At 36.6% G+C, this 19,459-nt stretch overlaps 1 protein-coding gene and 1 long non-coding RNA gene across 2 annotated transcripts; both read left to right on the top strand.

Annotated features, from left to right (window-relative positions):
- The first annotated feature begins 6,161 nt into the window (after positions 1 to 6,161).
- On the top strand, positions 6,162 to 6,932 carry LOC108475079 (uncharacterized). Its single transcript, XM_017777080.1, has 2 exons — positions 6,162 to 6,560; positions 6,609 to 6,932. Exons 1-2 carry the CDS (start codon positions 6,162 to 6,164, stop codon positions 6,930 to 6,932), a joined length of 723 nt encoding a protein of 240 aa, XP_017632569.1.
- Positions 6,933 to 16,792: 9,860 nt separating this feature from the next.
- Positions 16,793 to 18,011, top strand: LOC108475500 (uncharacterized). Its single transcript, XR_008280276.1, has 2 exons — positions 16,793 to 17,281; positions 17,588 to 18,011. It is a non-coding gene; the product is annotated as an uncharacterized LOC108475500 (long non-coding RNA).
- The last annotated feature ends 1,448 nt before the right edge of the window (positions 18,012 to 19,459 follow it).

Genomic DNA, 19,459 nt, shown 5'->3' on the forward strand with positions numbered 1-19,459 from the left:
CAAAGAGCAGAAATGCACATTTGGCTATAGCACCTGAGAAGTGAGGTAGAAGATTAAACAAAGGGAAATTCAACTATGAGTTATAATGTTTTGTCTCAAAAGGAGTAGTAGAGGGGATGTTGGAATTACAGTGGGGCAAGCTTGCCAGACGAGATAGGTTGTTTCTTTGGGATACTCCTTCAAGATGATGGTTAAGCAAATGCGTCAGTAACAGCATATTAATGAGCAACGAGTGACGATACCCTAAATTGTTAAAATAGAATCATCCTCATTTTTGCATATATTATCCATAACACATTTAGTTAGGAGCATTGGGTCATAGCATCCTAATAATTTGGCATAAGCATGTGCATATAAAATGGAGTCTACAGGATAGGTCCCCAAGAAGGCGGTGTAGCAACGTTGGTAAAGATTGAAGATCTTACTTCCCTGAAGTTGCAGTGGAGTAGATCTTTGCAGATGGTAAATCTTATCTCTATGTAGCAGCAATGGAGCAGATTTTACCACCAAGCTTTATCTCTCTGAGGTAGCAAGAGAGTAGGTTGAAGAATGAGTCTTATCTTCCTGAGGTAGCAAGGAAACAGACTGAGAATGAAAGATCTTATCTCCCTGAAGTTGCAGTGGAGCAAGTTGAAGTAAGTTGTAGCGGAGCAGATCGAAGATGGTGAATCTTATCTCCATGTATCAGCAATGGAGCAGATTTTACCTCCAGCCTCGTCTCTCTAAGGTAGCAAGGGAGCAGGTTGAAGAATGAGTCTTCCTGAGGTAGCAAGGAAGCAGGCTGAGAATTGAAAATTTTATCTCGCTGAAGTTACAGCGGAGTAGATCTTCGCAGATGGTGAATCTTATCTTCATATATCGACAATGGAGCAGATTTTACCACCAAGCCTTATCTCTCTGAGGTAGCAAGAGAGCAGGTTGAAGAATGAGTCTTATCTTCCTGAGGTAGCAAGGAAGTAGACTAAGAATTGAAGATTTTATCTTCCTGAAGTTGCAGCGGAGCATATCTTCGTAGATGGTGAATCTTATCTCCATGTATCGGCAATGGAACAGATTTTACTTTTAAGCCTTATCTCTCTAAGGTAGTAAGAGAGCAGGTTAAAGAATGAGTCCTATCTTCCTGAGGTAGCAAAGAAGTAGACTGAGAATTGAAAATTTTATCTCTCTAAAGTCGTCACAGAGCAGATTTTCACAGATGGTAAATCTTATTTCCATGTATTGGCAATGGAGTAGATTTTACCACCAACCTCATCTCTCTGAGGTAGTGGGCGAGCAGGTCTTATCTTCTTGAGGTAACAAGGAAGCAGACTGAGAATTAAAGATTTTATCTCCCTGAGTTTGTAGCGGAGCAGATCTTCGCAGATGGTTGAAGAATGTATCTTATCTTCCTGAGGTAGTAAGGAAGTAGACTGAGAATTAAAGATCTTATCTCTTTGAGATTGCAGCGGAGCAGATCTTCGCAAATGCTGAATTTTATTTCCATGTATCTGGCAATGGAGCAGATTTTACCACCAGCCTCATCTCTCTGAGGTAGCATGAGAGCAGGTTGAAGAATGAATCTTATCTCCCTGAAGTGGCAGTGGAGCAGATTGAAAATGGTGAATTTTATCTCCATGTATCGGCAATGTAGCAGATTTAACCTATCAACCTCATCTTCCTAAAGGTGTTTGGAAAAGAGAAGCACCAAAAAGCTAAAAAGCCAAAATTGAACAAGACCAAGCAAAATCGGTTCTTTTGAAGTCTTTGCTCTATTCCCGTTACACGTCAATGAGTAAAGAAGGGCAGTTGTAGTCAACCAATTTTGCAATAAACCCAAATAAATTGAAATATCTATGATCATGTCCAAATTTTACATCATCAGGCCCAAAATAATAAAAAGTAGCCCAAATACATTATTTAACCCAATTAAAGCCCAATCCTAATAAACCTAAAGTCTAGCCCAAATCCGAAAGAGCCCAGCAGAAAAGGGAATTTCAGCAGAAGACTCTTGGAATATACTAGAAGTGCACCGAGAGAGCGATTTCTCACGCACGCCTTTTATGAGGGCTTTCTCAGACAATCGTTGCACCATACCGCAAAAGAATATACAAGAAGGAGCAGAATGAATGTACAGCCAAATGACGAGGGAAAATGTATTTTATTTTTCATTTATTCTATAAATTTGGGCTATAAAAGCCATTATTTGTACCTTAATTCAGAGGCACACAATATCTCAGTATACACGCACAAAGAATAGAGAAAAGCAATTTAAGATTGATAGAGGTGATTTCCTATTTTCTTTTTCTTTTCCAGTTTTTTTTCCTTTTATTTTCTTCTTGGTTTGCTCATATTTTTTACATAACTGGAGACCGATGAGAGCCCCAAATATTTCGCTATGCGGATGTGAGGCGAGAGGTCAAGCAATACCAAACTCTTCAGATTTTATGAATCTCTTTTGTTTTTTTAAAATAGTATGAGACTTGAGTTTCTTTTCAAATGAAGTAAAAATAAAATAAAATACTTACCAAACTCCTCAATGGGTGGTTGAGTACCTACAATAGCAGAATCGGGAATGGTTTCACATGTACCGACACCAAATCGATGGTGATTCGGCGCATGCGAAGGAACCCTAGCAAAATTGCGTTCGATTTCAAATTAAAAGATGGGTGTTGTTCGGAAAAAAGGTGCAAATGAAGGCCTAAGGGCACACTTTCAATGCGGCGCCGTTCCAAGGGAATTAAGACCACACCGACCCGCAATTAGCGGGATCCGCACACCCATTCACAAAATAGGAAATTAGCATCAAATCCTTCATGTCGCTACCGGGCTTTCAATTTGCGCTTAATTTGTTTACTTTTTTTTGAATTTGGCCATATAATTGTGCATCTTTTCACTCGATCGTGTTTTAGTGTAGCGTTGTGGGCGGGTATTTACAATTTTGATTCCTACATGTTTGTGCGCATGGCACATTGATCTTATTCTTATTTTATTTCATTTGTAAATTGTTTCTCCTATTTCAATTTTGTTTCAATTAAGTCTTATTTTTTTTTACTGCACATACATTTTTTTACATGCTTAATCATTGGTTGTGATATTTTGGGTCGTTTTGATAGCTGAATTTTGTAATTTTTTTGTTTTTGTCCTATTATTTTAACAATTGGTATATTATTTGAAGTAAAATTCATTTTGGTTTGTGTATGCTATTAATTCTATGTTTTTTTTACATATCTTAATGTTTATATTCTTTTGAGAATTTATTATTTAAGTTGTTATTTAACGATATTTAATACTTACATGCATCATAGAAGTCATATTGTTTTTATTCATGTAATTTTTAATAGGTTTGAATATAATTATGTTCCTAAAATTTATTACATATAATTTATGATAAAATCAAATCAATCTTATAATTCATTTTTTTATTCAATATTATTTTGAACATACAATTATCTTTAAAATTTCTTCATATGTTCATTACCCATATTAAATTATTATTTTTATAGTACGTGTTATTAATTTTGTATAAGTTATGTAAATATTTTCTATGTATATATCCTTTTTCTAAAATTATTTATGTGTATAATATTTTTATTATCGTATATTATTATTATTATTATTATTATTATTATTATTATTATTATTTTGTAATAATTATTCGCTATCCATGCTTAAAGAATCTTTGATTACATTATACCTAGAATGATTGTTAGATGTATTAAGCGAGGTTTATTGTGCTTTTTGTATATTATTTCATATTCATTAACTTTTTTTACAATGCATTAAGTATTTCATCTATTTTAAAATAAATAAACATGTTTTTTAAGCAAATTTTTAAATTTCTGTTATTCAAAAATTCTGAAATAAGGCAATATCTAATATTTGGGGAATTCGGAAAATCGTGCTCAATCGTACTGGGTATGACTTTTCCGGTGAACCAAATATTTGGATAACCTTTTATAATTTTAATGCATGAGTTTTTTTCAAAATTCAAAAATCGATCAGATCTGAAAGGTATAAGGGATCGTATCCAATCGTACTGGGTATGAAACTGCATATCTTTGAAACGAGAGATTTTTAACCGCTAATTTGAGCTATTCAAACATTTTTTTGGAAAATCTTTTCTTTTAAAAACTTTTGATATAAGGACAGCATCAAATCAATTTGGTACCAGTTTTTGGGGGAAATGAGGGTGCTAACCCTTCCTCATGCGTAACCGACTCCCGAACCCATTTTTCTTTATTTTACCTAAACCAAATTTATTTATTTTTCATTGAATAAAGCGTTTTAGTAGGTGGCCTAATCGCACCTAAATAAAGAGATTGGTGGTGACTCCACATTTTCGTTTCAAAAAGTCGATCCCCATTGCTTTCAAAATAAAAAGGGTTTCGACTGCTTGGCAACTCCAGTGGGGACTGAACAAAGAGAGTCAGGCCATAAAATTGATTGTTTGCTATCCTTTTAATTGAAAATTTGTTTTTAAAAATTATGATTCTTTTAATTGCATTTGCTTGTGTGATGGTTGTGTTTCGAGTCTTGTCTAATAAATATGGCATTACATTGCATGACCGTTGTGGTTATACCTATTAAGTGGGAGTAAGAAACTATGATTTCGTGAGGTTTTCACCTTCGTATGGGCTAGTGGATTGCTTTCGGGATACATCTGTACCTATGATTCCGTGAGATTTTCATCTCCGCATGGGAAAATGTATTCCCCTGAACCGAACTCAATCTATAGGAGCCTATAATGGGTGAGGATTGAGGAATCTGCTGGTTCGGGTACCTTTTACTCTAGAACCGAGCTTCATATAGTGAACCTTAAGAACTATCCTTAGGTAGAGCCACGTCAAACCTTAGTCATTACCCATTTGTGTGTTATGATTATCTTTATTGTTATACTTGTATTTTATTGCGCATATTTGATACTAACTTGTGCTTTATTTTGGTTGTGTTTTGCATGACATTGCATACTAAAAGAGGTGTTGGTTCGTATTCGATTGCTAAGTTAGAAAGTTTAACATGGAGAATGAATTTCTTAGTAAAGTTGAGGATAATGCGGCCGTCCGTGCATGGTCAGAGAAGTTGCAAACCAAGAAAGGGGATAGCCTGATAGAAGGATATACATTAGAGTTGCAGAACTTTACCTGCTTCAATGTAACACAGAATGAGCTGCAGGAGTTGAAGGATATATGGACTCGTTAGGATGAGGGCACTAAACAGTTGTTCTACCAGAGTTATGGTGATATACCGTACTTGCTCGATGTTAAGGTGGACAAGCATTTGTTCTGAGGTATGGCTCAATTTTGGAATGTTGCTTATAATTGTTTCACATTTGGAGAAGTAGATTTGGTTCCTACCTTAGAAGAATACACTACTTTGTTGAGGAGTCCAAAAGCTCAAGCCAGGAAAATTTATGCTAAGCTTACTAATAGTCAAACTTTTGCGAAGAGGCTAGTGAATATTTCGGGGATGAGTGAATCTTGGGTCACTGCTTGAATTCAACAGAAGGGGGATAGTAAGTGTATTCCTTAGGAAAATTTGAGAGATTTGATTTTGACGCATCCAGATGAGAAGAAAAGGGTTAAAATTTTTGCCTTAAGTATCTATGGATTGGTAATTTTTCCTAGGGCTTTAAAACATGTTGATGAGGCAGTCACTGATCTATTTGATGGTCTCGGGAAAGGAGTCACACTTGTACCTACAATACTGGCCGAGACGTTTAGATCTTTGAGCATGTGCCGAAAGGCAGGGGAAGGTCGATTTATTGGTTGTGCACAGTTGTTAATGGTATGGTTTCACGGGCATTTTTGGAAAATAGATAAGGTATCGTACCAAATTTTCTCCGAAGGTTACTCCCGTTAAAAGAAGAGATAGCAATGCAAAGGAGAGATGATATTTTGGAAGAGAGATGGATGGAAATTCTCCAAAATTTCAAGGAAGATGATGTAGAGTGGAGGGCTTTCTGGATGGTTCCTGACGATATCTTGTATCGATGTGGAAGCTATAATTAGATGCCATTATTAGGAATCTGGGGAGCTACTGGATATACTCCTTTACTTGTACTAAGGTAGTATAAGTCGAGGCAGTTCATACCTATGACGCACGGGTTGGCCTAGTGTGAACTTCCATATAAAGGAGACCACTATAGGAAGAAGGTTTGAGAATTGTCTGATGCTTGGAGGCAAATGCACTGGATGAAAAGGCTGACTGTTGGTTCTATGGTAACACCCGAATATAATGGATGGTTTAGGAAAAGTGTCAATGACAATATTCCTAAACCAAGTTTGGAAAGTGCTCGACCAATGGAGGACCAGTTACAAATTACCCCGTCGGAGTTGGAAATTATAAAGCAGGATTTTGAGAAGAAGAGTTTTGAGTTCGGGAAGAAGATTGAGCAGTTGGAAGAAGAAAAGATGCACTTGAAGTTAGAAGTGGAGATTCAAAAGTCAGAGGTAGAAAAGCTACAGAAAAGGAAGGGTAAAGTTGAGGAAGATTTGGAAAGTTTGAAAATAGAATATAAGAAGCTGCGTTTATCAATGAGGACTGCTGGGCTAGGAAAAATTTCGAAACAATGGCGCCAAGAGGTTCGAGAAGAAAGGGCTAAGGCAGATCAATGGGAAAAGAGGTTCTAGGAGGCTCAAGCTCGGAACAAAGCTTTGGAAAGAGGTCTGTCAGAGAGTAAGAATGAGAAGGATAAACTAAGAGCCAGAGTGGCGGAACTTGAGAGATCTCTGTGTTTATGCCGGAATCGTAATTCTGTGACTAAGTTGAAAGCAAGCTTAAGTAAGATCGAGGAGATGAAAGGGAAAATAGAAGAGTTAGAAACCGTATTGCAGAGTTGTGAAATGAGGATTGAGTTCTTGGAGGCAAATGAGGAGCAATGGAAGAATCAACTTCATCACTCTCAGGACCAAGTTAGAAGCAGGGATTACATCATCGGAGAAGCTGTAACGTAAATTCGAGAAGTAGCTAACTACTTGCAGTCTTTGGCAGTACAAGCAGATGTATTAAGTGTGAAGTACGAGCTGGAGGCAGATAGGGGACAAGAACTAGCTTCATTGTTTAGGAAAATTAAGGCCCTGAGTGTTAGGGCGAAGTCGTATTTGTAACTCAGTTTTATGTAAAGAGTTTTATTTTTTAGTGAAATTTTCTAACAGGAATTGAATCAGAATTGATGCCTTCTTTATATTCATGAATTTTGCATTACATTACATTATATGCATCAAAGGTCATAATAAGATTCTAATTAATTAAAAAATTATTTCAGTAATCTGGAAACCAACCAAAACACACCAAATACGCATCCCTACGGTACGAGGAAAAAGACTAAGTCAATGGACAAAAGACTGGAAAAGTTAGAATAGATGCAAAAGGATATACAAGAGCAAATGCAGTCACAAATGCAAGAACAATTGGTTAAGATTCCGCAAGAGATGAAGGAACATATGATGGAGTCTCAAAGAGAGATGATGAGTCAGTTGTCCTAATTACTGCTGGGAAGAATGGATAAGGGAAAAGATCCAATGGATAATATGGGAGAAAGTAATGAAGACCCCCAATATCCTCCTGGCTTCACTCCTGTACATATGCAGACACAACCTGAGATTAATTTGCATAGGCCATCTGTTAAGATCAGGCCTCAGCAGTTTCAGGCCGGGGTTTTGGTTCTAATGAATTTTCAAGCTGGTTCAGGTTATAATCCTAGTAATAACTCACATAATCCAATGGTCCCTGATTTGGATGAAGTTGCAAAAGAGGAAAAAGCAAAGGCAGAATCGCAAAGGCAGTTGGAAGAATGGTGCAAATGGCTGGAGGAAAAGGTCAGAGCAATGAAGGGTGGTGATAGACATCCTGGGATTGATGCAAAGGATCTAAGTTTGGTCCCAGACTTAGTACTGCCATACAAGTTCAAGATGCCAGAATTTGAGAAATACAATGGAACAAGCTGTCTTGAAGTTCATATCATTATGTTTTGCAGAAGGATGACAGGGTATGTTCATAATGATCAATTACTGATTCATTGCTTCCATGATAGCTTGGTGGGAGTAGCTACTAAATGGTACAATCAATTGAATCGAAACAGAATTAGTTCATGGAGAGATTTAGCACAGGCATTCATGAAGCAATACAACCATGTGACAGATATAACTCCCGATAGAATTACTCTGCAGAATATAGAGAAGAAGCCAAACAAAAGTTTTAAGCAGTATGCACAGAGGTAGAGGGAAATGGCCATTCAAGTTCAGCCACTGCTCCTGAAGAAAGAAACTATGATGCTCTTTATTAACACCTTAAAGGCTCCGTTTATAACTCATATGCTAGGAAGTGCCACGAGAAGTTTTGCGGATGCGGTCATGACAGGAGAAATTATTGAAAATGCCATAAAAATAGAAGGATAGACGCGGGAGAAAGTGCTAAAAGGTCTATGCCACGGAAGAAAGAGAATGAGGTGAACACTGCGAATGTGGGATATTCGAAGTCTATTACTGTGAGTCAACCAAAGGCAGCAATTGCCGGTCAGGGTTCATCACGGCAAGAGTCAGGGACCAGGCAGAATAATGAGAAGATTCAGTTTACACCAATTCCTATGACATACAAAGAGTTATATTAAAGTTTGTTCGATGCACATGTGGTGGTACCTTTTCACTTAAAGCTCATACAGCCTCCGTTCCTTAAGTGGTACGATGTTAATGCTCAATGCGAGTATCACGCAAGAATTGTAGGTCATCGATAAAAAATTGCACCACTTTTAAGAAGCTGGTTAAGAGATTTATCCAGATGGGTATTGTGAAATTTGATAATGCGCCCAGTGCTGAAAATCCACTGCCTAATCATGTTGATGGCAGGGTAAATGCAATAGATGGAGGTATTGGAAAAAGGACCAAGAGGGATGTTTCAGAAGTAAGGACACCTTTGAGACGAGTTTAGAAAGAGATGGCAAGAAGGGGATTAGTTACTTCAAGTACAGAAGGAAATGATAATGGGATGGAAAATTATTGTGATTACCATCATAAAGAGGGACACAAAATTCAGGAATGTGAAGAATTCAGAGCTGTAATTCAGGGTCTGATGGATAGCAAGGAAATGGAGTTTTATGAAGAGATCAATGAGGAGGAATATATATGTGCGTCAGAGTCCACATCAAGTCTAAAAGTCAATTATCTTGTGGTTATTATCTCGCGTCCTAAGAATGAAGTAGGAATTCAAATGGCGCCAAAGATTATAATTCAGAAGCCATAAGTTTTTTCTTACAAGGATAGTAAACAGGTGCCCTGGAACTATGAATGTAATGTGACAATCCCGGGAAAAGAAAGTTCAGTTAGCCCGTTAAAGGAGGATTAAAATGTAGGTTCTCATACACGCAGTGGAAGGTGATATGATACCCGAATAGAACTGGTGAAAGAAAGAGAGGTGCTGGTTGAGCAAAAGAAAGGAAAAGTAATTGAGCTTGATGTGCCTGTTAATGAACCAGTGAAAGAAGAAGAAGCTAAGGAATTCCTGAAATTTTTGAAACATAGCGAGTACAGTGTGGTGGAACAGTTGCGTAAACAGCCGGCCCGTATATCTATATTGGCTCTACTCCTGAGTTTAGAGGTGCATCAGAATGCATTGATGAAGGTACTAAATGAGACGTATGTAACCAATGATATTTCTGTCAGTAAGCTGGATCGGTTGGTTAACAACATAAGTGCAGACAATTTCATTTTTTTTAATGATGATGAGATTCCACCAGGAGGAATGAGATCTACCAAAGCTTTGCATATAACGACCAGATGTAAAGGATACACGCTGCCAAGGGTATTGGTAGATAACGGTTCAGCATTGAATGTGTTGCCTTTGTCCACACTGAACAAGTTACCTGTGGATAGTTCTTATATGAAAGGATGTCAGAACATAGTACGAGCATTTGATGGCACAGAGAGGAGAGTCATGGGGAGAATTGAGGTACCCTTGTTAATTGGGCCAACCACGTATGAGGTAGATTTTCTAGTAATGGATATTAAGCCCTCTTACAACTGCTTGTTGGGAAGACCTTGGATACACTCGGCAGGGGCAGTACCTTCATCATTACATCAAAAAATGAAGCTGGTGTCAGAAGGGCGGTAGGTAACAATAAATATTGAAGAAGATATTATCGCGACCGTGAGTAGTGATGCGTTGTATGTAGAAGTAGATGAGAAAGCCGTTGAGTGTTCTTTCCGGTCTTTGGAGTTTATGAATGCAACATTCATCACTAAGGGAAGTAGAATTCTGGAGCCAAAAATGTCCAAAACTATGATGATGGGTTTGCAGTTGACGGTAGGCCGAGGAGCTATGCCAAGAAAAGGACTTGGAAGATGCCTTCAAGGAAGAATTGCAGTTCCAATGCTGAAAGACAAGTAGGATCACTTTGGTTTGGGTTTCAAGCCAGATGCAAGGCAAAGGAAAAAGGAGCTAGAAAGAAGACAAGAAAGAAGAAGAGCCCGAGTGAGTGGTGGGGAAATCAAGTGGGAGCCCATAATAATTTCTCATATCTCCAAGTCTTTTGTATCAGGAGGTATTATTTATCCCAAACAAGGGATGCTGGTGAAAGAAAGCATGGAAGAAGCATTGGGAAATGTGTACATTAATGCCATATTTGAAGAGAAAATTGAAAAGGGCATTTTGTCAAATATTTGTCCATATAAGCCTAGGAGTGTTCTAAACAATTGGACCGCGAAAGATCTCCCTGTAGTTTTTAGAGCTTACTCAGAGTAATGTTCGAAACAAACTTGTTGTTTTAAGCCTAGAAACAATAAAGATTTCTTTATGAAATAGGCTCATGTTTAAACATCATTATTTCAATGAAGTACATTTTTGCTATCATTTTGAGTAAATATTATTCTTTTCACAGGCAATTATGTTATTCTTTCTAAATAATTATCCTGATTCTTTTTTCAATCATTCACAAACATATCACACAAAACAATAATTACCAAATTCATTCATTCTTTGTATATTTTTGTACCTATAATAGGTCCCTGGATATCAATGTCATGAGCAACGCTGTTACTGACTCAGAATCACTATTTGAGTGAGACATGTGTTTAGAGGGATCTCAGGACTTTGAAGATGACAGAGACTTTGATTTATCTCCAGATTTGTTAAGGATGGTAGAACAAGAGGAAAAGCAAATTTTACCTTATAAAGAAGCTATAGATATGGTGACTTTGGAAGAGGGGAAAGTTGTAAAAATTGGAACATGCATAGCTGAAGAGACAAAGCGAGACCTTGTCGGGTTACTTCAGGAATTCAAAGATGTTTTTGCATGGTTATACCAAGATATGCTCGGTTTAAGTCTTGACATTGCGGTGCATTTTCTTCCCATAAGAGAAGATTGCAAGCCAGTACAGCAGAAGCTTCAACGAATGAGGCCAAATATCATCTTAAAAATCAATGAGGAAGTCAAAAAGCAGTTTGATACAGGATTCCTTCAAGTGATCAAGTACTCAGAATGGGTAGCCAATGTTGTGCCTGTTCCTAAGAAAGATGGCAAGGTGCGAATATGTGTGGATTATAGAGATTTAAATAAAGCAAGCCCAAAGGACAACTTCCCTTTACCTCACATTGATACACTAGTGGATAATACGGCTGGTTACTCATTGTTTTCCTTTATGGATGGTTTCTCGGGGTATAATCAGATCAAGATGCATCCTGAGGACATGGGAAAGACTACTTTTATAACCTTGTGGGGTACGTTTTGTTACAGGGTGATGCCATTTGGATTGAAGAATGCTGGAGCGACATATCAGAGAGCTATGGTGACGTTATTCCATGATATGATGCACAAAGAAATCGAAGTGTATGTTGATGATATGATAGCCAAATCTCGAACTAAAAAGGAGCACATCCTGGTGTTGAGAAAGTTGTTCGTGAGATTGAGGAAATTTCAATTAAAGCTTAATCCAACAAAGTGTATTTTTAGGGCTAGATTCGGAAAGCTATTAGGCTTTGTGGTCAGTGAGAAGGGAATTGAGATTGATTCAGACAAGGTCCGGGCTATACAAGAGTTATCTCCACCACGTACCCAAAAAGAAGTTCGAGGTTTCCTTGGAAGATTAAATTACATTGCGCGATTTATTTCTCAATTAACGGAGAAGTGTGACCCTATATTTCATCTTCTTAAAAAGTATAACCCAGGGGAATGGGATGATGAATGTCAAAAAGCTTTTGATAAAGTTAAAGAATATCTGTCAAGTCCTCCAGTGTTATCACCCCCAAGTTCAGGCAGGCCGTTGATATTGTATTTGACTGTGTTTGGTAATTCAATGGGATGTGTGCTTGGTCAACATGACGAATCAGGGAGAAAGGAAAAAGCGATATATTACCTCAGTAAGAAATTCACTAAGTGTGAGTTGAGATATTCGCCAATTGAAAAATTGTGTTGTGTTTTGGTTTGGGCAGCACGAAGATTGAGGCAATATATGTTGTATCATACAAGTTGGTTAATTTCAAAATTAGATCCTTTAAAGTATATGATGGAATCAAATGCATTGAACAGGAGAATGGCTAGGTGGCAAATTTTACTTTCTGAATTTGACATAATTTACATGAGTCAAAAAGCTGTAAAGGGAAGTGCAATAGCAGATTTTCTAGCCAGCCGAGCTTTAGAAGATTATGAGCCCTTGAATTTTGACTTCCCCAATGAAGAGATAGTGTATGTGGCACTTGCTGAAGAGAATAATACAAAAGATCATTTTTGGAAATTGAATTTTGATGGAGCCTCAAATACTGTGGGTAATAGAGTTGGGGCAGTTTTGGTATCTCCAGATGGAGATCAGTATCCATTCACATGTAAATTGGATTTTGATTGTACAAATAATATGGTAGAATATGAAGCATGTATCATGGGGCTCAGAGCAGCTATAGAGCGCAAGATCGAATTGTTGGAAGTATATGGAGATTCTGCATTAGTAATTTATCAACTTCGAGGTGAATGGGAGACAAGAGATTCTAAGCTAATCAATTATAAAAAGCTGGTGTTGGGGTTAGTTGAAGAGTTTGATGATATTACTTTCAATTATCTCCCGCGTGATGAAAATCAAATGGCAGATGCTTTGTCTACTTTAGCTTCCATGATCAAAGTAAGCAGACAAGAGGATGTGAAGGCCATTCAAATGAGTATTTATGAGGCCTCGTCTTATTGTTATAATATAGAGGAAGAAGAAAGACATGATCATCCTTGATATCAGGATATATTGCGATATGTGAGAAATCGTGAGTATCCAGATCAAGCCACGGAGAATGACAAAAGAACATTGAGAAGGCTTGCCTGTGATTATATTTTAGATGGAGAGATCCTGTACAAAAGAAGGAAAGATCAGGTATTTTTAAGATGTGTGGATGCCGTGGAGTCGAAAAAAATCTTGGAAGAAGTACACGAAGGTGTTTGTGGAACGTACGCCAATGGGTTCACAATGGCCAGACAAATTATGAGGTTTGGGTATTCTTGGTCCACCATGGAGGGAGACTGCATTAATTATGCCAAGAAATGTCATAAATGTCAAATTTATGGTGATAAGATTCATGTGCCTCCCTTACCTTTGCGTGTTTTGACTTCCTCATGGCCGTTTTCTATGTGGGGCATGGATGTCATAGGGCCAATTTCACCTAAGGCTTCAAATGGGCATCGTTTCATTTTTGTGGTCATTGATTACTTTACCAAGTGGGTAGAAGCTGCATCGTACGCCAATGTAACTAAATCGGCAGTCAGTAGATTCTTAAAGAAAGAAATTATATGTCGATATGGAATGCCTGAGAAAATCATATCTGATAATGCACTGAATTTTAACAATAGTACAATAGCAGAGGTCTACAGTTAGTTTAAAATCAGACATCATAACTCATCACCGTATCGCCCGAAGATGAATGGGGCAGTGGAAGCAGCTAACAAAAATATCAAGAAGATTGTGGGGAAAATAACCGAAACTTACAAAGATTGGCATGAGAAGTTGTCATTTGCTCTTTATGCTTATCGAACATCTGTCAGAACTTCTACTGGGGCAACACCGTTCTCATTGGTCTATGGAATGGAAGCAGTTCTGCCCATTGAAGTGGAGATACCTTCTCTTCGAGTTTTGTCAGAATTGAAGTTAGATGAAGCAGAATGGATACAGTCTCGTTATGATCAGTTGAACTTGATTGAGGAAAAGAGGCTAAAGGCTATTCAGCATGGACAAATGTATCAAAAAAGAATGATGCGGGCTTATGACAAAAAGGTTCGCCCAAGAGAGTTTTATGAGGGAGATTTGGTTTTGAAGAAGATTCTCCCCATACAAAAAGATTTCAGAGGTAAATGGATATCGAATTGGGAAGGGCCCTATGTGGTGAAGAAAGCTTTCTCCGGTGGTGCATTAATATTGGCCGAAATGAATGAAAGAAATTTATCTAATCCAGTGAACTCGGATGCAGTCAAAAAGTATTACGCTTGACAAGGGAGGGAAGCTAAAGTAAAAACCCGCAAAGGGTGCTTCGAGACTTTCAAAAAAAAAAAGGGGCCAAAGTAAAACCCGCAAAGGGCACTTTGAGACCCAAATAAAGTGAATACCCGTAAAGGGCGCTTTGAGACCCAATAATAAAAAAAAAAAGAAAAAGAGAAAAAAAGGAGAGGCCAAGGTGAAAACCCATGAAGGGCGCCTTGTGACCAAAGGGGATTTGAGTTGAAAACCCGAAAAGGGCGGCTCAAATATGGATCCAAAGTGAGGAGGTTGTGATCTTGATATACCTGAATTAACCATGAAGGGGATATGTTGTATCTTGGGGCATTGACAAAGTGCTTCTGATCTCTTAAACACATGTTGAGTTTGAATTGGTCTTCAAGAAGTTTGTACAGAGAAGCTCAGGTTATGATAACAAGGGTACCTAGTCTTCATTTTCAGTAAATTGGTTATCTTTATCCTTTCTTTTTCAAGATATACATTCCTAAATTAATGGCCATTGTTGTTTTTTTGATAATTTACTTTGAATTCAAGATTAATTTCCATTCTTGTTCATTATTACGATTTGATTGCAAGCATGTTGCATTGACATAATGATGAATGAACTAGTGTTGTTTTTATAATAGAAGTTTTGCATATTACTCTAGGAGTTTCTAGATAATGCAAGAATCTGAAGTGAGATAATTGTTTAAAATACACTCAAGTTCAATGATATATTTGATAAATCGCCTTTTTGAGATCTCTATCCAAAATGATAATGGAGCAAACAGGCAGGATATAGTATTGATGATGCAATTTTTTTTTGAGAAAAAGGAAATGACGTTCATACAAAGAGCAGAAATGCACATTTGGCTATAGCACCTGAGAAGTGAGGTAGAAGATTAAACAAAGGGAAATTCAACTATGAGTTATAATGTTTTGTCTCAAAAGGAGTAGTAGAGGGGACGTTGGAATTAAAGTGGGGCAAGCTCGCCAGACGAGATAGGTTGTTTCTTTGGGATACTCCTTCAAGATGATGGTTGAGCAAATGCGTCAGTAACAGCATATTAATGAGCAATGAGTGACGGTACCCTAAATTGTTAAAATGGAATCATCCTCATTTTTGCATATATTATCCATAAAACATTTAGTTAGGAGCATTGAGTCATAGCATCTTAATAATTTGGCATAAGCATGTGTATATAAAATGGAGTCTACAAGATAGGTCCCCCGGAAGGTGGTGTAGCAACGTTAGCAACGTTGGTAAAGATTGAAGATCTTATTTTCCTGAAGTTGAACTGGAGTAGATCTTTGCAGATGGTGAATCTTATCTCTATGTAGCAGCAATTGAGCAGATTTTACCACCAAGCTTTATCTCTCTGAAGTAGCAAGAGAGTAGGTTGAAGAATGAGTTTTATCTTCCTGAGGTAGCAAGGAAGCAGACTGAGAATTAAAGATCTTATCTCCCTGAAGTTGCAGTGGAGCAAGTTGAAGTAAGTTGTAGCGGAGCAGATCGAAGATGGTGAATCTTATCTCCATGTATCAGTAATGGAGCAGATTTTACCTCCAACCTCATCTCTCTGAGGTAGCAAGGGAGCAGGTTGAAGAATGAGTCTTCCTGAGGTAGCAAGGAAGCAGGCTGAGAATTGAAGATTTTATCTCCCTGAACATAAAACATAATGATAATATGAGAGTGTATATAATAAATTACATGGTTCAAAATAGGGTTCTTAAAAAATATTATACACATAAAAATTTTAAAAAAAGGATATATACATAAAAAATATTTACATAAGTTATAATGAAATTAATAACACGTACTATAAAAATAATAATTTAATATGGGTAATGAACATATGAAGAAATTTTAAAGATAATTGCATGTTCAAAATAATATTGAATAAAAAATGAATTATAAGATTGATTTGATTTTATCATAAATTATATGTAATAAATTTTAAGAACATAATTATATTCAAACCTATTAAAAATTACATGAATAAAAACAATATGACTTCTATGATGCATGTAAGTATTAAATATACGTTTAATAACAACTTAAATAATAAATTCTTAAAAGAATATAAACATTAAGATATGTAAAAAAATATAGAATTAATAGCATACACAAACCAAAATGAATTTTACTTCAAATAATATACCAATTATTAAAATAATAGGACAAAAACAAAAAAAATTTACAAAATTCAGCTATCAAAACGACCCAAAATATCACAACCAATGATTATGCATGTAAAAAAAATGTATGTGCAGTAAAATAAAAAAAAATAAGCCTTAATTGACACAAAATTGAAATAGGAGAAACAATTTACAAATGAAATAAAATAAGAATAAGATCAATGTGCCATGCGCACAAACATGTAGGAACCAAAATTGTAAATACCCCGCCCCGCAACGCTACACTAAAACGCAAATCAGAGTGAAAAGATGCACAATTATATGGCCAAATTCAAAAAACAAAGTAAACAAATTAAGCGCAAATTGAAAGCCCAGCGCGACATGAAGGATTTGATGCGCAATTTCCCCATTTTGTGAATGGGTGCGCAGATCCTGCTAATTAAGCTGGTCAGAGCGCGGGTCTTAATTCCCTTGGAACGGCGCCGCATTGAAAGTGTGCCTTTAGGCCTTCACCCTTGGAACGGCGCCGCATTGAAAGTGTGCCTTTAGGCCTTCATTTGCACTTTTTTTCCAGAACAACACCCATCTTTTTAATTTGAAATCAGAACGCAATTTCTGCTAGGGTTCCTTCTTCATGCGGCCGAATCACCATCAAATTTGGTGTCCAGCGGCGCGCGAAACCATTCCCGATTCAGCTGTTGTAGGTACTCGACCACCCATTGAGGAGTTTGGTAAGTATTTTCTTTTTTTTTACTTCATTTGAAAAGAAACTCAAGTCTCATACTATTTTTTAAGAAAAAAAAAAACAAAAAGAGATTCATAAAATACGAAGAGTTTTGATATTGCTTGACCTCTCGCCCTCACATCCGCATAGCAGAAATATTTGGGGCTCTCATCGGTCTCCAGTTATGTAAAAAAATATCAGCAAACCAAGAAGAAAATAAAAGGAAAAAAAACTGGAAAAGAAAAAAGAAAAATATGAAATCACCTCTGTTAATCTTAAATTGCTTTTCTCTATTCTTTGTGCGTGTATACAGATATTGTGTGCCTACAGAATCAAGGTACAAATAATGGCTTTTTATAGCCCAAATTTACAGAATAAATGAAAAATAAAAATACATTTTTCCTCTGTCATTTGGCTGTACATTCTGTTGCTGCTCCTCGTATATTCTTTTGCAGGTATGGTGCAACGACTGTACGGAGAAAGCCCCTCGTGAAAGCTGTGCGTGAGAAATCGTCTCTCTGGTGCACTTCTAGTATATTCCAGGAGCTGCTGTTGAAATTCCCTTTTCTGCTGGGCTCTTTCGGATTTGGGCTAGACTTTAGGTTTATTAGGATTGGGCTTTAATTGGGTTAAATAATGTATTTGGGCTACTTTTTATTATTTTGGGCCTGATGATGTAAAATTTGGACATGATCATAGATATTTCAATTTATTTGGGTTTATTTAAGTAAAGTAAATGGGCCCGGGCAAAATTGGTTGACTACAATTATCATTAAACGAAATTTTAATTTTGAAGGACTAGGAAAAACAATCAAGTGTCAAAAATAAGTTTCAGCAACATCCTAACAGTCATGAACATAATTTTAACATGCAATTATATTAAGTGTCCTCTTTGCATTTAGACTTAATTGATTTTACTATAAGTAAGATCGGATTAACTCTATTAATCATAATTATTTTAGTCTAATAGAAATCAAATAGTGGAGACGAAAAAAAACTAGCAAAATCATAATTAACTCAGTAAACAAGAATCATGCTCGCAGGTCAAACAGTGGGTAAATCCTGGTTAAAATCTTGGGCATGAAAAGAGGCAGAATATTCTAAAAAAAATAAATGTGGGCAGAAACGATCATAAGGCAGCAACAACAGTAACACAACAGTAAAAACAGCAGATAAAATGACTTAAAAACTGAGGAATGTCTCCCCCTACTTAAAATACATTTTCCTTAATGTGAAAAAATAATATTAATAAATATGATGAAAATAAAGGGTTTAGAACACTCCCCATGTCGTTTTCGTTATTGTTTTCACCAATTTTTAAATTTAATATTTCTAATTCCTCGATTCTTCTGTATATAGGAAGAGAGATAAAATTTATTAACATGAAAGAAAATAAAGAAAATATAAAATATAAATATAAATATAAATAAAAAATATAAATAAAATAAAATAAATAAAATTGGGTTGCCTCCCAACTAGCGCTTATTTAACGTAGCTAGCTTGATGCCCCAACTAGTATTGGGGCTGTTCCAACTGAATTCTTTCATTTGTATGGGCTTAAAAATTCTCCCTTTTAATCACATCCACCATATTTGGGTTGAATCATCATTGCGCCTCTTACTTTGTTTTCTTATTTTCCTCAAAGAAAATCTTATATGTGCCTATCAAGGGGTTAATCCATTTTAAGTCGGCAATGGCCATATCATTCTCCAAAAATGGACGCTTGAGATGCTCGGGAAGTGGTTTTAATTTCAAATCTGGTGCCTGCACAACAGAAGGTAAAAGTCTAGTATCCATAGGAGCCAATAATTCATTAACAAATTTAAAATCATCAAACATCATTTTAGATTTATCTCTATAAGATGACTCAAAAGTTTTTTCTACTAATGAGTCAATTATGTCAACACGGTTTACGTCCAAGATTTCACTTGGGTAACTAATAACGCCGTAAACGTTAAACTTCACGATCCCTCCTTCAAACTCTATCGTAAGAGTTTCGCTACGCATGTCAATCTTAGTATTTGCAGTACTAAGGAAAGGTCGGCCTAGCAAGATGTTTGAAGATCCAGAAGCATTATGCTCTTCCATTTTTATCACATAAAAGTCTGCAGGAAAGATAAATCCGTTGACTTTCACTAATACGTCCTCAAGGACTCCTTCGGGATGCACAATAGACCTGTCTTCC

The sequence above is a fragment of the Gossypium arboreum genome, chromosome 3, assembly GCF_025698485.1.
Source record: "Gossypium arboreum isolate Shixiya-1 chromosome 3, ASM2569848v2, whole genome shotgun sequence".
In the NCBI taxonomy this organism is placed as follows: Eukaryota; Viridiplantae; Streptophyta; class Magnoliopsida; order Malvales; family Malvaceae; genus Gossypium; species Gossypium arboreum.